At 39.8% G+C, this 15,125-nt stretch overlaps 3 protein-coding genes across 7 annotated transcripts; 2 read left to right on the top strand and 1 right to left on the bottom strand.

Annotated features, from left to right (window-relative positions):
• Window positions 1–147: 147 nt before the first annotated feature.
• On the top strand, window positions 148–3,043 carry AT1G77480 (Eukaryotic aspartyl protease family protein). 2 transcript variants are annotated; one of them, NM_180650.3, is made up of 9 exons: window positions 148–535; window positions 903–1,020; window positions 1,100–1,326; window positions 1,424–1,657; window positions 1,758–1,896; window positions 1,986–2,183; window positions 2,275–2,347; window positions 2,431–2,518; window positions 2,658–3,043. In NM_180650.3, the coding sequence occupies exons 1-9, from the start codon at window positions 342–344 to the stop codon at window positions 2,785–2,787; spliced, it is 1,401 nt and encodes a 466-aa protein (NP_850981.1). In that variant the 5' UTR covers window positions 148–341; the 3' UTR covers window positions 2,788–3,043. The 2 variants fall into 2 exon arrangements, with proteins under 2 accessions (NP_850981.1, NP_177872.3); NM_106397.5 differs by having other exon boundaries at window positions 2,431–3,043.
• Window positions 2,944–5,544, top strand: RFC3 (replication factor C subunit 3). Its single transcript, NM_106396.5, has 9 exons — window positions 2,944–3,355; window positions 3,544–3,757; window positions 3,935–4,014; window positions 4,117–4,276; window positions 4,397–4,478; window positions 4,604–4,757; window positions 4,871–4,934; window positions 5,013–5,081; window positions 5,199–5,544. Exons 1-9 carry the CDS (start codon window positions 3,169–3,171, stop codon window positions 5,296–5,298), a joined length of 1,110 nt encoding a protein of 369 aa, NP_177871.1. The 5' UTR covers window positions 2,944–3,168; the 3' UTR covers window positions 5,299–5,544.
• On the bottom strand, window positions 5,536–13,884 carry AT1G77460 (CELLULOSE SYNTHASE INTERACTIVE 3). Of its 4 annotated transcripts, none has more exons than NM_001198490.2 (8): window positions 13,791–13,884; window positions 13,424–13,586; window positions 13,053–13,140; window positions 9,894–12,960; window positions 6,975–9,522; window positions 6,398–6,852; window positions 6,188–6,304; window positions 5,536–6,073 (listed from the first exon to the last, which is right to left on the bottom strand). In NM_001198490.2, the coding sequence occupies exons 3-8, from the start codon at window positions 13,112–13,114 to the stop codon at window positions 5,912–5,914; spliced, it is 6,411 nt and encodes a 2,136-aa protein (NP_001185419.1). In that variant the 5' UTR covers window positions 13,115–13,140; window positions 13,424–13,586; window positions 13,791–13,884; the 3' UTR covers window positions 5,536–5,911. The 4 variants fall into 4 exon arrangements, with proteins under 4 accessions (NP_001185419.1, NP_177870.2, NP_001322685.1 ...); NM_001334783.1 differs by having other exon boundaries at window positions 5,561–6,073; window positions 13,780–13,850; NM_001334782.1 differs by having other exon boundaries at window positions 5,561–6,073; window positions 13,424–13,545; window positions 13,791–13,850.
• Between the last annotated feature and the right edge of the window lie 1,241 nt (window positions 13,885–15,125).

Below are 15,125 nucleotides of genomic sequence, written 5' to 3'. Positions count from 1 at the left end.
GGCCGAGTATATTGGGCCCTGTACATTTGAAGATCGTTAGGCCTTTGAGTCAATCCTGGTTGGCGCGTGCTTTACACGCTAAGTGTAGTGAGCGTTGGGCGTTGAGTTTCTTTTAGCCAAATGCCAAGTTTCTCAATTTAGCTTACGGGAACTCAAAGAAACCTCTGCTGCAAGTTGCACGAAATTGAGTGTGAGAGAGATCAGATATATAAACAAATACTCACTCCTATAAGGGAGCAGCAATTCTACAAAGAAAAAGCCTCCTTTTTGTTGCCCTGTGTCAAAAAAGAAACCTTTTTGGTGGGATTTGGTTTCGCTTTCTTGGGGGCCAAAAAGAGGAGATGATGAATCCGAATAAGCAGCAAAGAAGAAACCTTTACTTCTTCTTCGTCTTCGTCTTCTATGTCTTCATCCTCTGTGCTCGCTTTCAAACCTCTGAAGCTACTAAAGACTCGTCGGCTCAAGTGAAGTTACAGAATCGTCGACTTAGCTCCACCGTCGTGTTTCCTGTCTCCGGGAATGTGTATCCTCTTGGGTAAGTGCCAAATTTCGCATCTTTTTGTTTCAATTTCTCTGTTTTATGCTACTTTTCAGTGACCCATTCGTGGGTTTGATCTTGTTTCTTTGATTTTCCTTAACGGGATTGTGTTGACTTATGTCTGGATTTTGAATTGGTGCGGATACTTTGTTGGCTTCTCTTGCATCTGTGTGGATTCTTCACTTGTAATCTATTTCATTGCTTGACAAGATGTGAAATCTTCATTCTATTGATCTTTGAGATGATTTCAAAGCTTGCTACTTTCACGAATTGAAGATTTTGGGCAATGTTGATTCTGATTTTCACCTTGTATTGAAAACGCCCAATTTGATTGTTGAAGTAATTAACGAATTCATCTTTGCAGGTACTATTATGTGTTGCTTAACATTGGCAACCCACCTAAGCTCTTTGACTTGGACATTGACACTGGCAGTGACCTCACTTGGGTTCAGTGTGATGCACCTTGCAACGGTTGCACAAAGGTAAGCGTTGATATGCTTTTTAGTGTGTGACATAATAAGCAAAGGTTCTATCTTAGAATTTCTTTCTCTTTCTTTGCAGCCTCGTGCTAAGCAGTACAAGCCCAATCACAACACTTTGCCTTGTTCACACATCTTGTGTTCTGGTCTTGACCTTCCCCAGGACAGACCTTGTGCTGACCCTGAGGATCAATGTGACTATGAAATCGGATACTCCGATCATGCATCATCTATTGGTGCACTTGTAACTGATGAGGTTCCTCTAAAACTCGCAAATGGCTCCATTATGAATCTTCGTTTGACATTTGGGTTAGTTTTATTCTACCTTTTTTCACACATTAGAAAAGAAAAACACTAAATTTGCGGTTGTACAAGTTCCTAATTTTTGAATCAAATTTTCTTTTAGATGTGGGTATGATCAGCAGAATCCTGGTCCACATCCTCCTCCTCCAACAGCGGGAATACTTGGCCTTGGAAGAGGGAAAGTAGGCCTCTCAACTCAGCTAAAGTCCTTGGGGATAACGAAGAATGTGATTGTGCATTGCTTAAGTCATACTGGTAAAGGCTTTCTCTCTATTGGAGATGAGCTTGTTCCTTCTTCTGGAGTTACATGGACTTCATTGGCTACTAATTCACCTAGGTGAGCAATCTTTGAGCATTATCTTCTTTATAACTGCCACTTGTTTACTCACACTTTTATAATTGACAAGTTGAAATTATGGTGTGAATTTTTTCTGTAGTAAAAACTACATGGCTGGACCAGCAGAGCTTCTCTTTAACGACAAGACCACAGGTGTCAAAGGCATTAACGTAGTTTTCGATAGTGGAAGCTCGTACACTTACTTCAATGCAGAAGCATACCAAGCTATTCTCGATCTTGTATGGGATAATTTCTTCTCTGGAAAAAAAAGATTAGCTTCACCGTTTATGTTTTTCCACTTTTTTATGACTAATTTGGTCTCCTACAGATAAGAAAAGACTTGAATGGGAAGCCTTTGACGGACACAAAAGATGATAAAAGCTTACCAGTCTGCTGGAAAGGCAAAAAACCTTTGAAATCACTTGATGAGGTTAAGAAATACTTCAAGACGATTACTTTACGATTTGGGAATCAAAAGAATGGTCAGCTATTTCAGGTTCCACCTGAGTCGTATCTCATAATCACCGTAAGTCACACATATACTGGCCTAGATATGACTTGTATCTCCATAAAAATCTATAGCTGAGAAGTCTGTTTCTTCTGGTTTGTTTTCTCAGGAAAAAGGAAGAGTATGTTTGGGTATTCTGAATGGAACTGAAATCGGTCTCGAGGGCTACAATATCATTGGAGGTACGTATATATATACTAAGTTTTTCTCAGGTTTCTTTTGTTCATAACTTGACAACAATATCTCGTGTCTATGTGTGTGATAGACATATCTTTCCAAGGGATAATGGTGATCTATGACAATGAGAAGCAGAGGATTGGATGGATTTCTTCAGACTGTGACAAACTTCCCAAGTCTGAACCTTTATTCACCTCTTTTTAATATATCATTTGATTTGATTTGTATCGTCTTCTTCTGTTTCATCAAATCAATAATAAAATTTCTCTTTTCTTCTTGTGTTGCCTTGTTGCCTCTGAACTATTCTGTTAACAGTGTGAATCACGACTATGGAGGAGATCTGTCGGAGGAAGCTTATCCAATAGGATTTGGTTTGATAAAAGAGCTTTTCTCAGGAAGTGATTCTTCAAAGAACAAGAACTTGGTCTCAGATGGAGAGCTTTGACACAAGAGAAGAGTCTTTTTTAAAGTGGTGTAGTAAAAAGATTTTGAGGTTTTTGGTTTTTGGTTTTGTTGTTATCATAGAAACAAGGAAAATATTTTGTGAATATATATATCATCATATAATAGCAAAATGCAACAGAGTTTAAGCAAAGATTCAGAAATTTTCACTTGTTGGGGTGTTTTTTTTATGTAACCGGAAGCTTTACGAAAATGACCCCAGCATAAGCTACATTTCTTGGGGGTAAAATGGGAATTCGACAACGAAGGTAGAGAAAATGGCGGAAGGAAAGAGCCTTGAGGGTTTGGCGCCATTACCGGGGAGAGAGTGAAATTAGGGCTGAGCGAGAGAGATTCTGAAATAATTTCTTTTACGGCGGTGAAGATGACTGAGCTAACGTCGGCGATGGACATTGACGTAGACGAAATTCAGCCTCGCAAGCCGATAAACAAGGGCAAAGACGTCGTCGGTTTTGGACCTCCGCCGCAGAGTAAGGCGACGCCTTGGGTTGAGAAGTATCGACCTCAGTCGCTTGATGACGTGGCTGCACATCGTGACATTATTGATACGAGTAATTGAACTTTACACATAACACTCTCTCCCTCTATTTCCCCATACCCTAGGGTTTTAGGGATTTAGTGTTTACAGTTTTCTAAAATTGAAATTGATGTTGTTTCATATATGATTGAGTAGGCTAATGCATGTTATAGCTTATTACCTATATGCTCACTGAAGGTGTTGTTGTGATTTTGAAAACAGTTGATAGGCTGACCAATGAGAACAAATTGCCCCATCTTCTGTTGTATGGTCCTCCCGGTACTGGCAAAACATCCACCATTCTAGCTGTTGCCCGGAAACTATATGGACCAAAGTACCGGAATATGATTCTTGAACTGAACGCATCAGACGATAGAGGAATCGATGTTGTAAGGCAGCAGATTCAAGATTTCGCTAGCACGCAGAGTTTCTCTTTGTGAGTATCCTATCATGTTTCCATTTGTGCATTTAGATACCTCAAAAACTGGCTTTTATTACTCATAATATCGAATGCATTGTGATGGGCGTGAGCTATGTTTAAATGTAGCATCATAAGTTTGTGTTTAACAAGTTTGCTGTGGATATAGAAATAAAAGAAAATTCATGATTGTAGAGGAAAATCTTCGGTGAAGTTGGTTTTGCTAGATGAAGCAGATGCCATGACAAAAGATGCTCAGTTTGCCTTGCGTAGAGGTAAAACCTTTTAGTGTTATCTAGCTCTCTCTGGTTATTTTGCTTAAGCACGGTTCTAACTTCTAACATCTTTGGCGTCCTTATTTTCTTAAATTTTGCAAGTGATTGAGAAATACACTAAGAGTACTAGGTTTGCGCTCATTGGAAACCATGTCAATAAGATCATCCCAGCTTTGCAGTCGAGATGTACTCGATTTAGATTTGCCCCTCTTGATGGAGTTCATATGAGTCAACGTCTTAAACATGTAATAGAAGCTGAAAGGTGAGAATTATAGCTATTTCGGTCTTGTAAACTTTCTTATTGTGTTTTCTTCATCCTCCCTCTTCACTATTTGTTTCTTTTAACCCTTTGTTTTGTGCTTCCTTTTCATAATTGGACTAGGCTTGTTGTAAGTGACTGTGGTTTGGCAGCTCTTGTACGGCTGAGCAATGGGGACATGAGAAAAGCATTGAACATTTTGCAGGTTCTGTAATATTTCCTTTTGGTTCTGTCACATAATCTACAATTGTAAATCTAAAAAAGATAATACATTTCAATCACTATGAATGGATCTGTAAAAATTTCTAACGGATTTATTGGTGTGGACAGTCAACGCATATGGCGTCAAAGGAAATTACAGAGGAAGAGTCAAAGCAAATTACAGAGGAAGACGTTTACCTCTGCACCGGAAACCCATTGCCCAAGGACATTGAGCAGATATCTCACTGGCTTCTGAATAAACCATTTGATGAGTGCTACAAAGGTACTATATCATTTTCTGAGACCTACAAAAGTATTGAACGATAACTGATATTTACTCACTTAATGATTCCATGGTCCTGACTCCTGAGTCCTGATTATTACTTCACCCTGCAGACGTTTCAGAAATCAAGACGAGAAAAGGACTTGCCATTGTTGATATCGTCAAAGAGATTACCTTGTGAGTGACATACTTGGTTGCTGCTTCTAATGCTGTTTTATCCGTACGTCTGTGAACTGAGTTTTGTTTCTACATCAGGTTTATTTTTAAAATCAAGATGCCTTCCGCTGTCAGAGTTCAACTGATAAACGATTTGGCAGACATTGAGTTAGTATCTTTTGCATCTTAAACTTAAAATTAGGATTGCCTGGAGTAGAATATTTAAGCTTGTGTTATCCACAATCTTTTTTTTTTTGTAATTTCGAGTCGTTTTACTGTTTATAGGTACAGATTAAGTTTTGGTTGCAACGACAAACTGCAGCTTGGAGCTATCATTTCTACTTTCACACATGCCCGGTCTATCATTGTTGGTGCAGCAAAGTAAACCATGTTTTTACCATTTTGGAACCCGCAGTAGCTCGCCACCTTAACAAACCGCTAGAATGTTTTATCTCCGTGATGTTTTCCTGATAGTCTCTGTACATTTTGTGGCGTTTGTGACCAATAGGCTTGCTTTTTATTTCTTATGAAGAGTTTCAATGCCACCTTGTTATCCTCTTCTCATCTCCTCGAATTTGTAACTTTCAATTTCTTGATCAAATTATGTTTTAATGATCTTGTGGTCGTGTCTAACTATGAATGAACGCAACAAAATTATGGTAAAATAACTTGAACATCGCTACAGAAATCAGAGCACTTTGTGCTGCTTAGTTGATCCCCGAGCGAAAAGGTTCGTAAACAAACTGTCAAATACCGAACATCGCAGACCAAAAAAAAGAAGAGATTCAACCTATACAATAAGACCCTTCTCTCTTGCTAGGCAGGAACTCTTTGCTTCTATGTTCCTTTTCACACACCATATTCTCTACCCATATATACGTATTGCTATACATCTGCTGCAGACTTTGCTTTCCTTCTTCTACTACCAAAATGCAGTCATTAGGAGCATTAGACAGATTTCAGTCTTCCAATGACCAAGTGCATTGTGCTTGTGAAGATCAATGAGTCTCATCCGTTGTCCTATTGGACCATGCTATCTCAATGTCGAGTGATCTGGAAGAAGCATCTTTGCTATTTTCATGATTCAGGCTTAGAGATCCACTGTACTCTCCTTCTGTCACGACTTTGTCGATTTGGATAGTAACTCGCCCTAGAGTCGTCTGCAGACAAGGAATATGTTGTGTGTTAGACAAAGACCAAATAAGACAATACATATCAAAGATCTCTATCCCAACACTGCAATTTGAACAGTGTGGCTCTTGTTACAATGTTACCTTTCCAAATGTGCTTTTGCTCTTGCATATGATGTGAAGCTTTTGTCCTTTGGGGGGAACATCAAATGCCCAAGTAAAGCCTTCTTTCCATTCAGGAGTAGTGCTATTGCTCACGACCTACAGAAAAAGAGACAAAAACCAAATGATACAAAGACAGTTTTTGGCAATGGTGGGAGTGTAGAATATTCTCCTGTGATGGATTTGTTTTACCTTAGTTTGCCGTGGAGGGCAGTTTCCTATTGTTAATTGACAAAAGGCGTTTGTGGTTGCCATAGACTGCTTTAAGTTATTGGCACGCATGACGTTCACTGTTAAGCAACCTGGTAAGCAGTGCAATAAGCTATCTGCCTTGTCGTGAAACCTAGGAGGGCATGTTTTCATCAGCATTTGCAGGACGGGAATTGCTTCAGCTGCAATCATGGCTTGAGACTTTGCAACATCTATAGACATATTCGTCCAGGAGTGTCTTAGCAAGTAAAGAATATCCAATACTAATCCCTGGACGTCTTCAACACCAGATTTGAGCGCCCCTACCAAATGAGGGATGCAGAAAGTAGCAGCTTCTGAGGCACGGAGCTTAGGAAAATTGGAGAAAATCACATTTAAGGTTCTCAAAACTTCAATATTTATAGTTGCTGTAGACCACAAGCCTCTCTCAAGTGCAGCTGTTCACAAGAATAAGATGTCAAACAGTTGAAGATAGAACAAAACAAATTATCAGAATATAAAAACTGTAGTGCTAGAGTGACAGGGACATAGGATTCGTATAACTTAAATTGAAAAGTACCTGTTAGTGATCTTATAAGCTCATTCGAGACATATTCTTGGAGTGTGTGGTTGGAAAACAAAAATTTGACCATCAGTGCAGCCTGCCCAGAAACTTCTGGGTTGCAAGAAAGCAGTAGCTCTTGAATTAACAATACGCCACCAGCCTCTGCAACAGCTCGTCTATTCGTTCTACTATTCATCACAAAATTCTGCAACGCACAGATGGCCACCACTTTCATTTCTTCTGTTGGTTGTTCTTCTAGCACGCTAATGAGTGCCCGACAAGCGGAAACAGAACCACTGGATCTAGAAAGCCCTTCATGCTGAGATAGATCCCCCAGTGCCAGAGCAGCAAGAAGCCTACCAGGTTCTGATCTTGTATGAGGGTCCAACAGATATTGAGATAGTGGTGCTATTGCATATTTGCATAACTTCAACTCTCTTACTCTTGGATTGTTAAATATTACTTCAAGTAAGCTTCCAGATTCTTCCTCGCATTGATGAGATCTCAGGAGGTCCAGCAATGCATCGATTGCACCAAGCTCAGCCATTTGTACTGTACTTGAAGCGTCGTTCTTCTCATGAAGCATCAAAGCTTTAAGAGCCAGTAACACTGTGCTTTCAATTGTCGAGAACAACAATTTTACCAACACTGGCAGTTCAACTCTGAAAAAGCATTCTGCATCATACTGCAGAATGTTGGAAAGAACAAAGGCAGCTGACTCCCATAGATCAAGAGGGGGCTGAGGATCTTCCTGAAGAATAACCTTGGATAGCTCAAAAATACCTTCAGCATCAAGAACAGCCTTAGGCCAGCTAGCAGATATCTTCTCCAATGCCTTTATCGCAGTTTCCTGCAGGCTCAGTATTCCAATTCCTGCAAGCCGGACCAGAGGAACAACAGCACTCTGTGTTGTGATGTCTTGCTGGAAATCTTCCATTGTAAGAAAATGGCTCAGCAGTTCTGCTCCAAGCTGCTGGATAGCTTGGGATGAAGATTCTAAAAAAGAAATCAGCGGCACAATGGCTTCACTGGGTGTAAAACTAAAAGCTTCAAGGGTTTGCTGTTTTTCCAATATGTTTACGAGTGCTTGCAGGGCACTATGTTGCCCCCATAAGGTCAAGTCTGACCGCAGCAAGACCGCGAAGAGAGGCTCTACAGTTTTTGCAACATCTGGTCTTCTCGCGATTACTCCACTATTTGTTAAAATACGAAACAGCTCTACAACAGCGGAACATAACGAACTCGAGGCTCCAGGTAGTAGCTCAAGACATCGCTCAATTATTCCAGCTTCCACCATGTCCAACTTGCGTGGTACTCTGTCTTTTCCCAACTTAATGAGAGCTGATAAGCTAGCCTCAATAATAACGTAATTTTTCCCGGAAACCAAGCCAACAAGAAGCTCCTGAATGTTATGTGCGGCTGCTAGTTCTAAATGTTGCTCGTCATCCAATAATATCTTAATAGCAAAAACTGCTGCTTCAACTGCTGCACTTCTTTCAGACTGCATAAGTGTTATTAACGGCTTCATGCATCCGGAGGCGGATGCACTTGTTCTGATGTTTTTATTCGAGAAAACAACAGAACAAAGTCTGGCAGCATTTATCTTTAACTCCTCTGAAGCAGTAGCAGATGATAAGATTTTGATCACGTTTTCCAGCAGACTTCCTTCCACATCAATCAGAAGAGCTGTATTCGAAGTATTTCCTGAGCTTAGTTTGATCAATGCAGAGAGAGCTACCTCTTGCTCACTTTCTGATACAGAACCGAGTATGTCCATAAGTGGTTGAACAGCCTGGCAGGCGATTTCAGAATTTCTGATGTTTTCAGCATCAAATAGTTCATTCAGAGCCCCAGCTGCGCTGTATCTTGCACTTCGTGAACCTAGCCGCAGTACTGCGATAAGCTGATTCAAGGAACTTAGTGCCATTTCGTTTTGTCTAAGCTCGTGGTTGCTAAATAATACCCTAAGCAATTCAGATATGGCGTACTCAGTTGAATCTTGAGGACTTAGAGAAAGGTACTTTGTTAAAGCTTCAACAGCTCCAGCTTCAGCCATAAGTAATTTATTTGTGTCACTTCCATCAGCAATGCGAATCAGGATTTGGACAGCAAACTGAGGGGCTCCAGGCCTATCTGGAATTGGCCTTAAGAGATCTACAAGCAGCGGGATAGATTTACGTGCAGTGGAGCCAAGCCTCACATCTTCAATTTCAAAAAGGTGTTGAAGAATAACTTGATCAGGCTCTTTCACGAGAGAAAATTCATTTGCCAAAGCAACCAAGTTCAGTATCTCCGATTCCACATAGCCAAGAAGGTTTATTATCCCAGAAACAGCACCAGAGTTTGCAATTGTCAGATTTATTCCTCTGTTCCTAGTACAAACAAGACTAGCCATTGCGTGGGCAGCGAAATACCGATCTATCAGTTCATCAGATCCTAGCAAAACTGCAAGTGTTGGAATGATCCGCATTGTCGTTGAAGAAAAGGACACATTGTCATCCTGGAACATGATAGCCAGGAGGAGAGCACTAATCCAAATGCCTTCTGTATCCTCAAATTCAGCCTGGTAAAATAGTTTAGCTCAAGATTACTTTCAAGGGGGAAAATTCATCATACAAGGCATCTCTGCCACAAAAAAAGTTAGAATCAAGTCAAGCCTAAGAGAAACTGAGAGAGCAGTGTGATTCAAAACCGAAATGCACAATTCATGCTTGACAAGTCTGTAACGATATAAAGAAGTGAGATTTACTGTAACAGAACCTCTTATCTAACAGAAGGACCTAAAGACCAAACCCCGCCCCGCAAAGTTGTATAACTCATAACAGAAGTTCGCTAATTTATTTCATTCCCAACGAAGGTGCCCTGTAGGATACCCATAACCAATAAACATGAAGAAGCATATAATTTTTTTATACCCGAGAAAGGAACATTTACCTGAGCACTGGAAGTATACCTAGCAAGCTTCCCCACGAGCACCTCAAGTCCGCCAGCTTCCATAACAATGACCTTTGACTTAGCATCAACGGAAGTGAGTATGCATAGCAGCCACAATGCGACTGTACCACCCAAGATTTTAGCTGGATCAGGAAAATAAAAACTACCTGTATCCTGGAAAACATTTTTTTCCAAAAAACCTTTAGGTGTCTGGACTTCAGTCTCTAGAGAAAAGCTTGTAGAATTGTGCTTTATCATATCAACGAGGGCATGTAACAAGAGCTTTAAAAAACCAGACTGATCAAGTGTCTCCGTGATCAGCTGCTTCTTTTCCTTTGCAGCACATAAGAGCAGCGCTGTGCTCCCAACTCTCACTTCTAAGCTGGATGCATTCACTATTCTATCAGCCAGAACCAACATTGACTTGGGTCTTGAAACTATAAGTTCACTGAGCAGAAACTGTTGATCAGAGCAAAGCCTGGACAAAACTTCTATTGCCTTATCTTGCACAAGAGTATGGCCTTCGGCAAGGCATTGCACAAGAGTCTCCAGGCTTGATGGCACTTCGGCAAGGGCAATCCATGGAGGGTAAGAGAAATTCACCCCACTCTTAGTCTTTGCCAAGAGCGCAACTACTTCTAATATGTTGAAAGCATCTGCGCTATCCACATCAATTGATTTTAGAGAATCAACGAGTGAAAGTATAGCAAAACGGCACTGAGCACTTCCCTTTAGCACATCACAAACTGGAAAGTTCTTAAGTAACTGATGAAGTGCGCGTGACGCATTTCTCTTACCCTCTGGAGATCCATCAGCCAAAATTCTTGTGAAAGCGGAAACAACATCTTCAGCTAGTGCTTCTGCAGCTATATCCGGATCAGACAGAAGATTTGCGAGGGCAGATACCGCATTTTCTGCAGACTCAATGGAAGAGTTCTTAGCCAATTTTATGAGTGACTTAATATCTCCTTCGGCAATGTAAGACTTCTTTTTATTATTATTGTTCTTAACTGGGCGGGACAGTGCGTCCAAAGCCCTAGCCACCTGTTTTGCCACATTCTGAGTGTTGTTTGTAAGCAGCTTGATCCAGGGATTAATAATGTCATCCGTCGCAAGATGACCACAAATATCTTGTCTTGAGCTGAACAGATCAGCTAAAACTGAAGCTGTATGCTCCTTTGTTTCTTCTCTGGAAGATGTTAGGGACTCGACTAGGGACCTCAGTCCTTTGTTAGCGGCACATCCTCTATGAACAAGATCCTCTTGTGAAGCTTTTGAGAGCACATGACCCAACACTTCTATTACCTGAATCTTTGAAGTCGGATCATCTCCCAGAAGTAAAGCCAACAACTGATTTATTGTGGCAGGATCAGCTGTATGGACAAGCTTCACAAGTGTCTTTGCAGATGTTTCCTGGGAATTTGGTCCACCAGTCTTCAGAAGCCACAAGAATGCTGGAATACCACCAGCTCTTTCAACACAATCACGGATTTCCTCACTGTGACAACACAAATTCCAGAGAATGCAGGCAGCATCTTCCTTGGCCTTCTGAGATCCAGTCTCGAGCAACTGGACAAGTGGAGGTATCCCCCCGGCTGCTGTTACAGCCCATTTACTATCATCCACCTGAGCCGTCAAAATTTTCAACATTTCAACAGCATACTCTTGGTGTTGCTCACTAGACAAACCTAGAAATGATATAAATAACTGGATTCCTTCTCTCTTTCCAATCGCCTCCCAAATTCCAACCTTGTCATGGCATAAGCCAGACAAGCAAATTATCAGACGCTCTCGTACATCAGCAGAAGCCATGGTTATGAGAGCGATAAGAACTCTCTTAGCTTCTGCATCATCTAGGTAACACGACAGACTACTGTTTCCGTACAAGCTCGCCATAGCCTCTAAGATCCGTTCTTGGATTAACTTTGTGTCACGAGGCTTTAGTAACTTTACCAAAATGCTCTCTATCACGCTTGGATCAAATATATTCTCGGAACTCTCTGGTTGTTTGAAAATCATTAGAGCATAGGCAAGGGCTCCAATTACATCACCAATTGGTTCCGTTAGACGAGGGGATTGTGAGACTTGTCCAAGATATATAATCAAATGGCGCATCCCACCAAACACATTTGCTAAAGCTCCAGTTGCATGTTCTTGTAGAGATTGTCCATGTTTTCCCTGCATACACTCTTTCGATGGAGCAACAATGGCTTCAATGAGAGCATGAACACCTCCTGCATCTTTGACACATTTCTTAGCCTCATCGGAATTTGCTGAAAGAGCTTCCAAAGCATCTGCTGCACTAGCACGAACATTGATATCATTTTTCTGTTCCAAAAGCTGTATCAGAGACTTGACAACTCCAGAATTTAATATTTTCTGGATGCTATCACAAAAGGACAGAACTAGACGAGCCAGCAGAGAAGCAGCATTTGCTTGAGAATTAGGGTTATCAGATGACAAAAGAGACACAACTATGTCTACACCACTACCCTCTAGTGTCAGTCTCCAATAACCATCATCAACGCCACAAAGATTCCTCAAAGCGCCAGTAACATACCCTTCAACAACTTTATCCTGATTTCCTTTCAGGCTAAGTTGATCCCACAAAGTTGGAACAACACCTTCTGTGATAAATATTTTCATTCCAATGTGGTCATTGGAAATACCAGCAGAAGAAACCTCATATATAGCTTCTGCTGCTGCTTTTCTAGTTTCCATGGTTCCGGACTTCAAAACCGAGAGTAATGGCGGGATGCATCCTCCTAGAAGCACTTTTAGTCGCAAGTCTTTGTCTTTGCACAATACACAAAGGATTGAAGCGACATTTACTTTGGCCAAAGTCGTCCCATTTCTAAGCATGGAAATAAATAAAGGCATTGCTTGGCCATACGAACCGATGAGCCTTCTTGCCTCCCTTTTGCCTTTTGCAATACCTAGTAGACGAGCTGTTGTGAGTTCTTTATCTTGCGGTGAAGATGTTTTCGCATGAAGTTGCTCTATGAGCTGAGCAACTGTAGCCATTGCCTTCTCTGGGTCGTCCATTTCCATTTTTGCATCGACTTTCCTGCACATTTGAGGCAACGACTTCCATTGTTATTTCTCAGGACAACAGAAAGGATAATGTTGAAATACTATTCATAAATAGAAAGTGCCTACCCAGACTGCAAAGAAGATAATGTTTCCTCCTCCTGCGTTCCAGGAAGAAAGGCCTTCAACATCGCTTTTAGCTTCAGCCTCTGGTTTCCTAGAATAGAAGAAACCAATATTCAAACTTACCAAACATTCAAACTATCTTTGCACTTACACTGGACGAAGTGAAACTACTACTCTGAATGGCCAAAAAAAAAAGAAACCTCACAGTTTTTTGTTATAAAAACTCAAAGATTTCATCTTTTAAATTCAATTCTTTCTTACCACAACTATGTCGAATTTCTTCATACTCAAATTACAACGGTAAATTAAATCAACATTGCAATGTTAGAATTCAAAAACCCAACAGATTTAAAATAAAGAAGAAAATTACACACCTCGTGGAATGTGGTGCAGAAGAAACCTATGAAATCTCTCCGCGTCGCTTCTAACTCAAAATCCGCATCACCGTAAAATCTCCAAACGGCGCCGGGATATAAAGTTCCGAGTCAGAATCCATCTGTCCGGTCAAAGTAACACTTAACCTTCAAAGTTCCGCTTCTAGAAATTCAAAGAAGCAAAAGAACCTTCCAGAATCAGCGAAGAAGAAAACAGAGATTGGATCACAGAATCCTAGGGCTAAAAAAATAAAACAAAGAATGGATTTCGTAGTTTCGTTGGATCAATTGGAGAACAACAATAATAGTATAGAAATAGTAGGAGCATTGCGATTTTAAAAGAAGAGGAAGCTCACAGGAAAATCACCTTTTGCTCGTTTGTCGTTGTCGAAATCAGAAATGGTGAAATTAACTCTCTCGAATGAGGAAGAAGAACGTACGAGAGAAAGAGAAGAGATCAGTCCCTTTTTTTACTTTTTTTCAGTTTTCGTTCGTTTTTTTTTTACTTTTTTACTTTCCTTAATCATCAATTTGTTTTTCCCAGCCCTTAATCATCCAATCTTATTTTCCCATAATTATCCAATTTTCTGTCATCATAAGCTTGTTAACTAGTACATTTGAGTGTCCTAATATCGATTTATTATTTCTCCACATTTGATTTTTTTTTTTTTTACTTTTAAGTCAGTTGAAAAAGTATTTATATGATTGAAGATTTGGTTGTTGAATTTTCCACGGCGGCCATAATAATGGAGTGAGTGTGATTTAGTTAGAATTCTGAATTACTCTTATCTTAGCATAAAGTTGTCCAATCTAAAGAATAGGATTATTGTTAGATTTTATAAACATTGAAATTTTAGACTTTTTCAATGTCAACTTTGTTTGGGTCTCCATTTGGTTGAGCTTATCTTATTCATTTTTTAGCCAACAAATTAGGAAGAAATAAAACGTTCCTCAAGATTCATTTTTTCCCTCTATTTAACGCATGTTTTGATAAATGTAAAAGTATTGGAAGTTGGAACATTCCTAACTCCTAGGTTGTGTTATGCCAAAACCAGGTAAATTAACATTTAAAACTACATCTAAGTTTTGTTCTTTAAAGTTTTAAGAACTTTTAAACTGAAATTATGTGTCTATGTATTATCTTGCGTTTTGACCATGTCTTGTTTCCAAACTACTACTATATGATTTGGTCTATTAACTCGGAACCATTTAACCAAAATATATGTTGTAACAATTAACCTTATTCCAAATGGGGCATAGAGCGGTGGACTAATTATTCTCTACGTTATAAAACATGAGTGAATATGTATGTAGCCATCTAGCTATTTACAAAAATAGCATCCATCTTGTCAACCATATATACACAGAATTCTCGCACAAGTCACATAATACATGCTCCCAAAAATATTATAGTTTTAAGTTATAACCTAGGCAGAAAAATATTCTATTCACAGTTTTATCTTAACCGAGTTGTGATCTCGAATCTGTCCAATTTCGTTAAACTATGATATGTTTGTTGAAAACTGGACTATTACATAAGTATTATTCACATCTACATACATTGGTTAATTAGAGAGAAATCACTAATTTGGTTGTGACGAATGCGAGTTAATTAAACACAACATTATGCATTGTGGATAACAGATTTACACTGTTTGATGGAGTATATTGTCCATATGATTTGAATTTCCTGATTTAGTAG

The sequence above is a fragment of the Arabidopsis thaliana genome, assembly GCF_000001735.4.
Source record: "Arabidopsis thaliana chromosome 1 sequence".
NCBI lineage: Eukaryota > Viridiplantae > Streptophyta > Magnoliopsida > Brassicales > Brassicaceae > Arabidopsis > Arabidopsis thaliana.
The sequence above is the reverse complement of the archived record's forward strand: the minus strand, read 5'-3'. Positions and strand labels throughout refer to the sequence as shown.